Here is a 14,371-nt window from a genome sequence, read left to right as displayed (position 1 = left end):
TAAATTGATAACATAGTCAATGTAATACAGTTAAAGGAACTTGAGAATTGAAAAAAAAAAAAGAAATTTTAGCTCCACAATGTTTAAAGACAAGTTCATATTACACCATCAAATTTCTCCCCATACATGCACTTTGGTTTACCTAATATAAACCTAATATAATAGGCTAACTCCGCAACAGTTTGACTCCTAGGAACAAGGCTGGATCTCAAGCATTTTTATTCTATGAGAATGCATGTTGTAGTAAATATTTAAGAACACACAGTGTTCTACCTGCCTTGTACAGTTAATAAGTTGAAATACAATTTAGGAATCAAGCAGAATAACAAGCATCATAATAATGCCAGTTGCTCTGAAATATTTCACCAACACAATACTATGCTAACATTATCATTTCCCAGTAATCAATAGTATGAAAGCAGACATACAATCTGACACCTTCGACCCATCTTATGAAATCATTTCCATTTTGGTCAAATGTGGTTTTTTTGTTGACATAAGCAGTTCTGTAAGTTCAGCAGCCTACCTCCGAGACTCACCTGCAGTGAACCACCACAGGCCCCACGGCGTGGCGCTTGGCATGCGCTGCCTTTCTCACAAAAGTTAGCACTGGCAATGAGTACTCCGGCACTCCCATGTCAGGCCACTGAGTGTAGTGATACTGTGTGACCACACGTCCACTGGGCCTTCCTTTCTGGGAGCCCTGGAAGAGTTTAAACAGTTTAAGACTAGAGTAGTAAGGGAACCCTGGAAAACGAGGATCCATCTTTATGGGAGGCAGTTCCAAAAGAAATAGCTGCTGCCATGACTGTTTATACATAGAGATTTTATGGTTTCCCTCATTTGTAATAATTATTACAAATTAGTACACATTTAGGACTCCCTAGATATATAAGGTCAGATAGGATGACACTAAAAGAAAGGGTCTCTAGGATATGGAAACATTAGCTCTATCTTGTATGATTGTTGTTCTTAATTTGTTTATATGAAATGGGAAAGGGAAAGGGGGAAAATAAAATTGATTGGGAGGGAGTAGGGGGAGGGAAATGGGGACAAAACATGAGAAGGGGTATCAATGTGTGAGGAGTAATGCACCTACTATCTGGCGAATGTAACTGTAACTCCTGTATACATTACCCCGTCAATAAAAAATTTAAAAAAAGAGTTTAAACAGTTTAGAAGAGCAATATATACATACATGAGCACGTGCACACACACACACACACACACACACACACAAACACACACACACACACACACAATGTAACGAACAAGAACACAGTACCATTTGTGAGAGTCAATTTTATGTGCTCATTTGGCTAAGTTATGGTGGCTGCTTGTCAGTTCAAACACTAAGCATAATAGACATAGTGAGAGTGGTTTGTATTTATTTATTTATTTATTCATTCATTTATTTATTTATTTATTTATTTATTTATTGCCAGTCCTGGGCTTGAACTCAGGGCCTGAGCACTGTCCTTGGGTTTTCTCAAGGCTATTCAAGGCTAGAGTTCTACCACTTAAACCACAGCAGCACTTCTGGGTTTTATTTTTTTCTATGTATATGGTACTGAGGAACTGAACCTGGGCCTTCTTGCATACTAGGCAAGCACTCTATCACTAGGCCAAACTCCAGGCCATGATGAACATTTAAATCAGTAGGCTTTGAAGAAGGCAGACTATTTTTCTTAAGGTATCTGGTGCTCATTGACTCAGGTGAGGCCATAAGAGAAAGACTGAGGCTTCCTGAAGAAAGAATTCTCCTCAAGAATGCAGCACAGAAGGGCCGGGAGTTTGGCCTAGTGGTTAAAGTGCTTGCCTAGCATGCATGAAGACCGGGGTTTGATTCCTCGGTACCACATACATAGAAAAAAGCCAAAAATGGTGCTGAGGCTCAAGTGGTAGAGCTCTAGCCTTGAGAAAGTCCAAGCAAAGTGCTCAGGCCCTGAGCTTAAGCCCAAGACTGGCAAAAAAAAAAAAAAGAAAAAAAAAAGAAAAAAAAAAGAATGGAGCACAGAAACTATCCCTGTGTTATTTTTTTTTTTTTTGGCCAGTTACCATGATGAATTTGGAATTTTTTGTCTGTACCCTCAATTCTTTCCTAAATTTCCAGGATGCCAACATGCCTTTTAGAATTCAGATGTGTTAATCTTTCAAATTGTGAGTCAATCATTTAAAAAAAATCCATCGTTCTTTCAATCTTTGTATCCATCTTACTTTCCCTTTTTCTCTTTTAATGCTGACAAGAATTTCTCATTTTTTAAGGTTAAATGGTAATGTATGTATGGATATATCTATTGTTGGTTGACTCACATTATTTTGCCAGGCCTGAGGCTTGAACTCAGGGCCTACGCACTATCCTCGAGCTTCCCCCGCCCCTCAATCTAGTGCTCTACCACTTGAGTTAGAACACCACTTTCAGTTTTTTTCTCTGTGTGTGGTATCAAAGAATCAAACCCAGGACTTTGTTCATGCTAGGCAAGCACTCTACCACTGGGCCACACTCCCATCCCCTGACTCACCTTTTTTAACTTTGTATTTCTTAGGGTAAAATTTCTCACAGTATAATAGGCAAGCACTTGAACACTCTTCTGATTGACAAGAAAGTTTCCATACTCTTCGCTACCATCAGTAGGCCAGTACTGGTCACATTTCCTCTGTAAGAAAGAAAATAAAGGGGATAGCTCCATATTTAAAATGCGTAATGTAGACGTTATCCCTAGATCAGCAACAGTCATAGCAACGAACTCTCTCACACTTCTGAATATTCTCCCTCCTTCTAAGTGACTGAAACTTAGTTGGAAAAGAGAGCACGAATAAAAGCATCGACGGAAAGAACCTACAGATGGCTTAGGCCTAGCTTTCGTCTTTCACTCAAGGAATGTGAGTCCAAAAGTCCAGAACTGCTAAATGTAGGTCTCAAGTTCAGGTCCCGTGAATTAAAAAGCATTTCACTTGTCGGTGAAGTTGAAATGCCTTTCACTTTTCAGTGGGTGTCCTTCTGCTTTTCTGAAGTGTGATGAAAGTACTGAAGAAGAAGCACATTGTTTGATTCAGGGTAGAACTTCTGATCAACAGTACCTCGTTTCCCTTTAGTTATGACACTTAGTAAAAGAACTCCTGATTATAGTTCACAACCTTCTCTGCCCTCTAAGAATGACTGTATTAAAAACCAATTGCTAGAAAGTCCAACTAATACTGTTGGGTCTTTGGCATCATAGAAATTCCACATACCCTTCCTTTCTCCACAAGGTTGGTTATCATGATGATAACTTCCACATTGTGCTCCCAAATCATTCTCCAGAAGTCTTCAGCTGTGGATTTCAGAGGACCCTGGGCAGCTATGTAAGCCTTTGGTCTGTTGTAGCCCTGAAGAAGCAAACAGCAAGCACTTTATACAATCCTCATCAGATGCCAATTCTTAAAACTTGTCATACTTAAAGTTTCAAGGTCAGCACCATTTTTCTTCTATGACAGAAAGCTATAAAAATAAACTTGCATATGGCCATATATAGAATGAGACTAAAGGAAATGAACTCTAGGGCATGTAAACAAGAGGTTTATCTTTTGATTGTTGTTCTTAATGTACTATGTAAAGTTATTGCTTTTCTCTTTTTTCCCCTTATGGTTAATTCCATGTGGTTACTGTATCTGACTTTGTTACCTAGTATATTATATATATATATATATGTTTGTTTGCTTTTAATAGAGAAGGGAAGGAAAAACAAGATGAAGTGGAGGGAAGGAAAGGGGAGACAAAAGCATGAGAAGGGGTATCAGTGTGCGAAAATAATGCACCTGCTCCCTGATGAATGTAACTGTAGTGCCTCTATACATTACCCCAACAATAAAATACAATAAAAAATAAACTTGCAAAGATGAAGAAAACTGATAATACTGGCAAAAGGAAACAATTATTCCTTAATAGTAGTTTTTTTTTCATCCTTACAAGAAAGGTTATTGTGCACTTTATGGACTAACTTGGCAAGAAGGTGATTATGACAAAGTAATATCATTTCCTCAAATTGGTAGTTTTTTAAACAAAAATATTAGTAGGTATTCTTTTAGCACAGTGCTCTGAGTTTTTCCATTTATTATTCATTAAGTTGGGTCATTAATTTCAAGCAGTGGACTCCATTATCTATAACTGGTAAGAAAGTTCTAGAGCTGTGACCTTTTTTCCTCTCTTTGATGGCACTGGGCAAGGCTGGACATGAATTCCTTTCTCTTACTTCCTCATGCGTTGTTGGATGAGATGCTATGTAAACACTCCCTTAATCCCCGATCTACACTAGCTAGGAGCATACTCCCATTTTTGGAGTTGATGATATTGAAGTTTAGAGCAATCTAGTGATTTTCCCACATCCCACTGCTCCAGTGGCAGACTTCTCATTTTAAAACCAGTCACACCACCAAGGCCTACATTCCTTTTGGCATATGTATTATTGCATATGAACACACAATAATATATAATAAATATGATTCATTAGATAAAGTCATCTGTGTGTAATACTAATGCCATAGCTGTCTTAAACATTACCTACTGATGGTTTGTGTTTCATGTCATACAGGTGTATATACAGTCTTAAGCTTACAGCCCTAGGCTCTGCACTCTTGGGCTGCTGACTTGAGCTGTAGACCTCCCGACCCCATCTTTCTCTTGTCTTCTTCTTTTTTTCCAAGTACCTATCTCCTAAGTCAGGAACCCCAGTTCACTGCCAGCTGGCCCTGGCAAATGGCACCCGAACAGGGACCTGAAAACCTGGGACAATGGTAGAGGACCCCGCCGTGATGAGTGACACGACATAAGAGTCTTAAGAGAGAGAATCTTAAGAGAGTAAAAAGTAATGGGACAAGGTAATAGCTGCAGGCTCTATGTGCAGGCCCTTAGAGGAACACTCCAAGCCAGTGGAGCACCAGAAGGGCAAGGGCCACTTGAAGGCTTCCCAGGGTTTACTGAGAAAGTGTGCCCGTGGTTTCCTATGGAGGGGACCCTAAATTTAGAAACCTGGTTAAAGGTAAGAATAAAGCTTGAGCAATTTTATGAAACTGTTTTGTCCCCCTACCCATGGATTTTTGTAGGATAGGGTGAGTCTCACCTGGGAGAGGGTAGCCTGGCAGGGTCAGAAAGGAGAGAATACTAGGGGCCCCTGTAATTTATCCATCTCTGATTGATCTCAAACTCAAAAATGAAAGCAGACCTCCCCCATATCCTGGCAGGTCCTCCACAGAGGACTTTTCCAAGTCCCTACCCTCTAAGTCAGGAATCGCCATTCGCTGCCAGCTGGCTCCGACATCATGATAGAATAAATTTAAGCCCTGATATAAAGTCCATAAACATTCAAACAAAATATGCTTACATCAACATAATTGGCATTTATATAATCGGTCAGTTTTCCATCCTTTTCAGCAAGTTGTGCAAGCTTAACCCTGCTATGGTCATCTGGAAGAAAAAAACCGAATATGTTTTGCTAATATGTAGACTTTTTCTTGGTAAAGGTAATGATATCTCTATTAATATTTCATGCAATTATAATAAACACAAAATCATTTACTTGAAAAGGCTATGGTGTTTACCAAAATAATAAAGACCAACAGCAAGAATTTCTTTTTTCAGAAATTTTCTAATATAGTATGTAAGATAAGATGAATTCATACTATATCCAGAAAAAGCACATCCAGGTACCAAGAGAGATATACAGCTCCTTGGGGGATATGATGACAGAAATTGCCTTGGCATGGGATAACCATGAAAGTTTTCACAGTTTGGAATCTGAAGTTGATGACTTAGATGGGTTTTAAAAAGTGATACTAAGGGCTGTGAAGAGTGTAGAGCCATTCAACATGAAAGAAGAGTGATGGAAGCCCCCAAAGGGTACAGAAGAATGACAGCACACATACTCTGCACAGGAGGCTGCTGGAGGAAGAGGAAGAAGAGATGGTAGAAGGAGAACCCTTGCATTTTTATGTGAAGAGTTGTAATAAACAGCTCTTTCAAAGGAAAAGCCCTGAAGAAAAACCCTCATAAAGGGAGACAAAGGACAGATGTCCAGAGGTGGATCTGGCACTGTCAATCAAAATGGAAACGAGAATTTTAGGATAAACTTCAGTTTTACAGAAGTAATATTTACTTGCACAATATGTAATACATCATGCATATAATATAATATAATAATGAGAAAGGTGTTAGTAGGAAGAAACTGGACTTAAAATTCTCTTCTTTTGGAGGATGAGGAAGTGAAGACAGACTAAATGTTGTCACACCCCAGGAATCCATCTCTCAATGTACACTGATACATAATCAGATTTCTGATACTTATCTGAGACATTACTACAAGATACTTACAAAGAAATAGGCTCATAACAATGGGCAGATGAGTCTGAATGCCAGGCTGACCTAGTTTATATTTTGATTCTAATAGTCTTAGAACTTCAGATTGCTTTACTTCATCTCTTGAAGATAATAGGATAATTAAAAGATGAATGTCATTCTGTAGGCTGTTTGTACAGAATGGGTCTTGAATTTAAACAGCCTTGGTGGAAGCATGTGGTTATGTAAAGCCAAGTTCCCCTGAATATATAGGGAAGGACATGAACGCTTTCGGTTGGAGGGAAGCTGGCGGACTATCACACAACAAGGACAACACAAATGCAGACATTACTGTAAGAAGATGAAACATAGGAAAATTTCAGGGGCAATTCACAAACATTATCACACTAGTGAAAAGCCACACAGTTGTCCTTGAGGAGAAAGAACATAGCTAAGAAAACAAAAGGGGAGAAGGAGAGGAACTGGAGCAAATCTTTTGTGAGACTCCAGGATGAATGCCAAGAAAGGAGGAAGTGAGCTAACTTAGGAGGAAAAAACATCTAACAACAATCCTATTGGGTTAGTAAACTAGCATGTGACTAAGTAACCACTTTATAGAAATAGGACCATGGAACAGAAGTCGTGATTGAAACTACAAGAAATGGTGTAGAACTCATGATGGCTAAAGGGGAACTGGAATTAAAACTGGAGTCTGGAAAGGGGTGACATGGATGGATTGTACTTATAAAATGACATGGATGGAGATGCATTGTACTTATAAAATGACACGGATGGAGATGCATTGTACTTATAAAATGACATGTTGACTTGTGGCCCTTTTGTATAATTACTTGAAGGTATTAAAGTATCCTTAAATTGAATAAAACTGGAGTTTATGGAGTAAAGGATAAACTTACAGGCAACAATATTGATGTATCGGTTCTTATGCTTGTTATCTGGGTGGTTTGAGCTGTCGGATGTGATACCTAAGTCAAGAGTACAGCTCTGCACTTCCTGTAAAAAAAATTGGGTGGGTTCTCTTTTAACACATATTATTTCAGACAGAGTGATATTATTTTAAACAAAGTGTTTTAAAATATAATAAGGAAGATAAAACAAAATAGTCTATCAAAATTATTTTTTACATGTTATAACTAGTTCTTGGCTAAAAGAAAATGCAGTGAAATAATGCCTTACCTGGTAAAACTCTTTCAGTGTCTAATGAGGGGAATGAATGCCAAAAAAGTAAAGAAATCAAATTCCACAGCACACGACAAATGAGAAAAAAAAGTGTTCATATTAGGTTTACAATGGAAAACTATGATCATGCAATAAATACAATTGTCACATACTAACAAAACAGAATGTTTCAAACAGTTGCATGCAAATTAAAATGTTTAACAATCTAGGGCCTAAAATTATGTAAAAGAAGAAAAATATTTTAAAAAGGATATAAATATAATATGATGAATTTTCCAAGTACTCAAAATCAATTTTTGTTACAATAACTGCTCTTGCTAATATACAAGTAAGATTTTATTTATAAAATATAGACTATTTGAAACTATGAATCAGATACTTTTTCTGGCTGTTTTTGAAATTACTTTAAAGAGTGCTTTCTTTTCTAGGTGGCTTTTAACAAATTAGGTTGGTCAATGCATTAAAATTTTCCTGAAAGTTTTAAAATCATATGTACTATGTCATTTTAAAGCAAAATTTAGCCTTTCTTTCTTTCTTTCTTTCTTTCTTTCTTTCTTTCTTTCTTTCTTTCTTTCTTTTCCTTCCTTCCTTCCTTCCTTCCTTCCTTCCTTCCTTCCTTCCTTCCTTCCTCCCTCCCTCCCTCCCTCCCTCCCCCTCCCTCCCTCCCCCCCTCCCTCCCTCCCTCCCTCCCTCCCTCCCTCCCTCCCTCTCTCTCTCTCTCTCTCTCTCTCTCTCTCTCTCTCTCTCTCTCTCTCTCTCTCTCTCTCTCGTCTGTTGTGGGCTTGATAAGAGTGTCACAGTCTTTAGTGCTCGAACTGAAATCCTCAGATTTCAGCCTCCTGAGTAGCCAGGATTACGGGGGTAAACCACTGTGCCTGGCTAGTCTTACTTTCTATACAGCTGATTAATATTACTTTCTTGTTTAAATTTCAGTGGGTACATAAAATTATTTCTGTGAATTTCTAATAAAATTAGTTAAAGTGGTTTTCAGAGATGTTTCCTATGTAAATACACCCACTTGAAATTGATATTTAATTAGTGTTAAAATAACAAAGTACAAGTTTCATGCCTTCTGAGGAAAATATAAAATCTATATATGAATATAATTCCTCAGCAAAGGACCCAATTTTTCTCTAAATAAACTTTAAAGGTCTCTTTTACATTAACTAATTCTGAATAATTAAAATGTATAATATATTGAATGACTTAAAAATGTAGCTTCATTAGTGATAAAGCTAATTACTACACTAATGAACAGTTTTTTTTAATTAGACTGTGAATTGAAGGAAAATGGAATTAAGAAAATCTTGGAGTAAAAGTGTGAGGTCATTTCATTATTTTTACTATTGTAGATTTTTCTTCCTTCCTTTCTTTTTTTTTTTTGCCAGTTCTGAGCCTTGAACTCAGGGCATGGACACTGTCCTTAGGCTTTCTCAAGGCTAGAGCTCTACCACTTGAGCTACAACACCATTTCTGGCTTTTTGCTATGCATATGGTACCAAGGAATCAAAACCCAGTCTTTGTGAATGCTGGGCAAGCACTCTAACACTAGGCTAAACTCCAGGCCTCTCACTATTATAGATTTTTTAATGTTCATAATGACTTTGTAGTTGTGAAAATAGTAACCAGCCTGTGGGCATAGGTTGGTATTAATTTGATTATATATTTATATCCAATTTACTACTTAGCTATTTCTTGTTTTGCACTTAGGATATAATAGTCATCATTGATGTAGTATTCCAATTTGTTCACAGTTTTGCTGGATGTGAATCTGAGACTTTTCCACCAGTTAACATCCTATCTAAATGTAAACTCACACTGAAATTAATAATCCATCTCTAGATTATGGTAAAAGACTAATTTAATGTTGTAAATACATGCCTCTTCACATTATATCATAATTCACTTTTATTCCTTTTGATTTCTGAACACTTCCTAATCTAGGGTGTTCCTTTCCTTTCCCTACCCATGTTTTGATTGATGTGTCAGCCAGGAAGTGATTGATGTGAGCCATAAGTAATACAAGTCAGCAGAAAGTGGCCCTTGTGCCCTGAGATCAAGATCAGAGTCTGATTCTGATCATGAGGCCTGCAGATTATTTGGGTTCAGAGTGAGGGAGAGAGAGAGACAACAACATCAACAACAACAACAACAGCAACAGAGCACAACAGTATGATGCTTTCTATGGGGGTGGCCAAAGGGGTGTTTGACAAGTGGCTGATGAGAAGGATAATGAAGAAAGGGCAAGAATCTAAAATTTCAGAATCAACTTTGAGTCCCATTTCTGCTGTGTATCAGTCATTAATTTATATGATGCTTAATTTCATTGATCATATAAACAGAAATAATAACATGGAACTCCTCGAGTTAAGTGAAATTTGGTGGTGAAGGCACTTAGTTAATGCCATGTTAGCTGTGCTATCATATGGTCGTGTTTTCCCCTCCAATGACTGTTAATTGCTCATTTGGGGCTCATCACTCCATATCTTTTTCTGTAATTTAATAGTTTTTAAGTAGTTGTACCAAGAGTACCATTCGCAAAGCAGTTTATGAGTACAATATGTCTTGACCAATGTCATTCTTTCCAATGTTCTCACCTATTCTTCCCAACTCATTCCTTCCCTCACTTTTCTTAATTTTGTTGGAAATCCATTGAATTTTTGTCTACATTCTTTTCCATCTGTTTTCTTCATTCATTCTGTCGACTATGATAAATTTGTGATAAATTTCTCTAACCTTTCTAATAGAGTATTTAATACTACTTAGAGCTATTACACTGGTTATAAGGTTATTTTTTGTTTTAGAAATTCCGTTTTTGAGAAGAGATGCGATATTATTTTGCCTAAAAGGTTACCTAATAGATTTTGTGTTTATACCAATTAGTGTCATACTTACAATGAAGGATTTATATGCAGTTTAGCTGAAAATCATGAAGTTTAGTAGTTTAGTACAATTCATTGAATTTATAAAATTACAAGTGTTATCAGTTCATGGTTACTATTTCAATGTTTTTAAAAAGACAGGAGATCTGCACTTAAGGGAGAGAATTAACATTTTTGTTTTTAGTTCTTCTGCTAGTATAAGTTGGCTTTGTGCTAGAAAAGTAGAAAAATAATTTTCTACATTATATGATAACCATAACACACCATCTAAACATGTATTACAGGACTAATGTTTTCCCTAGAAAGTATGTCTATCTTTAAATCAATAAATAGCTTATTACTGAATCTCTTCAATTTATAGCTACATTATTTAAAGCATACATACTGAAGCCATACCTCAAATTCTTCAGTAAACCCATTACTTGCATGTAAGTCTGCAACATGCTTCGGAAAGTGTTTTATTGTTATTGCTCCAACATCATCTACGTGAATAAATAGTGGAGTTAGAAAAGATAACAGAAATAATAGTGTCTCTCTATAAACAGATGTCAAATTTCAAATACTGTTATGATGCCAACTAAATATCAGTGTTAATTGTTAAGCCACAATTGCCAGTTTGCTTTGTGTATTTCTTATCAATCCCATTCCACATTTTGGAAATCTGATTGGATAAAGGGTCTTTCTCCTGTATATACAGAGATGGTAATGTCCAGCACACGGGAGACAACAATCATTAATTGGTTTGGCCTTGCCAAGACAACCACAAGCATGACTTGAAATGCAATAAATCTGGAACCTTTGTTTTTTCCAAAACAGAACTTGATAAGTTTATGACTCAATGATGTTATCATAGCCAAATGACTACTGACAGAAACAATGGTTTTCCATCCTAATGAGAAAATAATTTATTTTCAGTGTTAATTTATAAATATCATGAAAATCTCATTTTTACTAATGCATACTACTTCATCATGAGCAATTTTGTTTGGAATGAATAGAAATGGCATATAAATCTTAGGGAAAAAGACATGCCATATAGTCTATTAACTTTCCTGCCATAACATCGTGGCTTTATACAATTGTATAGATTTTATGTCTTACAGTGAAGTAGTCAGATGTTTACATTTGAAAGCATTTTTCCTTTTCTGTATAAATGATGAAAAATACTTATATGCAGAATATTCACTAAGAATGATGCCAAGAAAAGTTTGGGACCTCTTTGTCTGTAAAATATCAAAAATTCTCACTTGAAAATGTGCTATATAGAGTCATTGGACCTGTCAATTAAATGTGAGTCAATGATTTAACTAGCCCAGTAATTTTTTTTTTCATTTTCCTTTCCTGGAATGACTTTCTGAGATTAAATATATAACTAGTTCACAGTATGCAATTTCACAAGTGTTTTCTCTCATAAGGAAACATCAAACACATTTCACTAGACACAGTTATTTACATCAACAGATGTTCAGCATTTAGGCCATCTAAGAATTTTAAGCTTCAGTTACCAAGAAATTTGTTGATTGAAAAAAATATTAGAATCCATCTGTTCTCTCTTAGGTGAGTGGACCTGAATACTAAAATTGAATTAGCTAGTCAATCTTAAGAAACACTAGACAAAGTGTAATTCTATCTTCACACCCACAGAAAGACTTTGCCTAAAAGTAACTTGTATATATAAATATACACATATAAATTATATATATATGACATTTCATATATATGAAAACAAATTATTTGTCACATATAAATCATTAGGTCTAAAACATATCCTTCAAAAGTATGGATATTATACTAAACAGCTAGCTTTTCACAGGCAGGTAAGTTTTTATCCACTGTTGGTATTTTAGTAATTGCTTTTTGTTAATTGATCTGCAAGTGAGACTATGCCCTAATATTCCAAGCAAGCACATATTTGGGTGATGAAAAGTACATGTTTAAGAGCTAAGTGAGGGGAATGAGAGGTTCTGGACCACTCTTCTGATATGGAAAACAGGGATTCAAAACTTTCAGAACAAGGACTTGCTTTCAAATTATTGATTCCAATAATTGTTCATAATAAACTGTTAGGACTTCATTAGTATTAAGAGTTGTTTGCATTCCTGTGTTGTAAAAAAGAAGCAAGTTTACAAAAAAGCAAAATTCAACAGATAATTGAAAGCTATCAGTCTCAAATTCCACAGTAAAAAATTAGACTGTACTAAAATAAATGTATGTTTATGTTATTATTTATTTTTGGCAATATTATGGTTTAAATTCCAGATATCAGGTTCGCTCTAAATAAGTTAGAAGATAAACTAGATAAACTAGAAGAAATTAGGACTATTTTTGTAAGACTTGGAGTTGATGAAAGAAGAAAATAGCAAAAAACAATTTCCTGGATTTATAAAGCATAACAATTTTAAAAAAGCTATTTACTTGGTATAACATAGATATATAACATGTGAGTAAATATAAAACATGAAGAAAGCTTTTTATATTCTCTATCATGACATTTTACAAGATAATATAATGTAGAATCTGAGATTCTTGTGATAATTTTTTTTATCAGTCTAACAGTTCAGAAAGAGAAATGGATTTCTCCCAATTTACTTGTTTTTGTGACTCCCAGGCCTTAATTCATTCTCTAGCCTCCAGTATTACTTCTACAGTTTACAATTTTCTGGACAACTTCTTAGTCCTTTCTTTTTATTCTGAGATGTCATAAACTGTTAAATAGATGTTGTAACTAATAAATTATACCAAGAATGCTAGGATCAATGCTCAGTCACAATGATTCTAATCATTCATTTTTGTTCTAGTAAAATGCTGATTTTCAGTAGTTTCCCAAAGAACCAACTATTTCACATAAAAATTTCATGCAAACATGCATGATTTGTGCTTTACTTTTTTTGTTCCATCATTTTCATCCCATTTTATAGTTTCTACCTAATAGAGTTAAAAAACCCTTTTCTTAGCCATAATTAAAAGTAATTAGAAGAAGCTAACTTTTCATTTTAGTTTTCTAATATTTCCCTATCCACATGTGTTGCATTGACTTGTTCTGATTTGTGTGCTTAGGATGCTGTTCTACTAAAGGAAATAAGTGGAAGCCAACACTAATTTGAAATGTTATTTCTTGCTATAACTTTGTGCTTTTTAACATATTACAAATAAAAATTTTTCCCTGTTTTCTGTATGCTTAAAATGTTTAAAATGAATAAGAATAGGATATTAATTGTCCAGGTACCTAAACTATTAAAAAATAAATATTACAAGCACCAGAATTTTCTAGTCAACATTATAGTAATATACATTGCTACAATAAAACAAAACTTCCACACGGTACTTTTCATTCAGTGTTTACTAGATATTCATGATCACACTTTAAGCCATTACCTGAAATTGGGAAGACAGGTGTTGGTGGTGTAGATATTACTCGAGGGGATGTGCTATCCTCCAAATAAAAGTGCGCAGTCTGGAAACATTTTCTGGAATGAAAAGAAAGCAATTTGTATGACTTGCTTCCTAGATGCTAAGATGAAATCTGAGCTTTTCAAAAATTATGGTGGAAATAAGCAGATTAAAATAAAAGTGAATATACCCCCAGATCAGTGACCCGTGGGGTCTACATTGATTTTGACAAAGCACAAGACACTAAAGAATGTTAGAGCCTGCGTGTTTAGCTCACTTTTATGTACCAGATGCAGAATAACAATCAGCCACTGGACATGCTGAAAGCAGAAATGGCATTTGAAAGCAAGTGGTACCACACCTCCCTCTTCTATGAGATACTTTCCTATAGTGCTATATACCAATGTGTCTTGCTACCTTGGACAGCACCACAGTGGAGAAAAATGATACCCACATCTCAGTGTCAGTGGCCTTTAATGGTATATTCAGCTGCTAGTAAAGGCCAGAAGTTATGACTATGTACAAGTGAAATGACACAGTGATATACTGAGGTAGCATTGCATTGAGGAATGAGTTCTATTGAATGATA

The 14,371-nt window shown here is 35.7% G+C and overlaps 1 protein-coding gene across 1 annotated transcript in view; it reads right to left on the bottom strand.

Annotated features, from left to right (window-relative positions):
- Nucleotides 1-14,371, bottom strand: part of Ptprz1 (protein tyrosine phosphatase receptor type Z1) — a 154,599-nt gene that overhangs the window by 16,981 nt on the left and 123,247 nt on the right. The window contains exons 14-21 of the mRNA XM_090333216.1: nucleotides 13,768-13,859; nucleotides 10,789-10,874; nucleotides 7,508-7,528; nucleotides 7,228-7,324; nucleotides 5,361-5,443; nucleotides 3,235-3,369; nucleotides 2,523-2,657; nucleotides 540-703 (exon numbers count right to left, since the gene is read on the bottom strand). Coding sequence (XP_090189342.1) covers nucleotides 540-703; nucleotides 2,523-2,657; nucleotides 3,235-3,369; nucleotides 5,361-5,443; nucleotides 7,228-7,324; nucleotides 7,508-7,528; nucleotides 10,789-10,874; nucleotides 13,768-13,859 — 813 coding nt within the window. The remainder of the gene's footprint in view (nucleotides 1-539; nucleotides 704-2,522; nucleotides 2,658-3,234; nucleotides 3,370-5,360; nucleotides 5,444-7,227; nucleotides 7,325-7,507; nucleotides 7,529-10,788; nucleotides 10,875-13,767; nucleotides 13,860-14,371) is intronic.

This window comes from Megascapheus bottae, chromosome 5 (assembly GCF_031878675.1).
Source record: "Megascapheus bottae isolate mThoBot1 chromosome 5, mThoBot2.hap1, whole genome shotgun sequence".
NCBI lineage: Eukaryota > Metazoa > Chordata > Mammalia > Rodentia > Geomyidae > Megascapheus > Megascapheus bottae.
The sequence above is the reverse complement of the archived record's forward strand: the minus strand, read 5'-3'. Positions and strand labels throughout refer to the sequence as shown.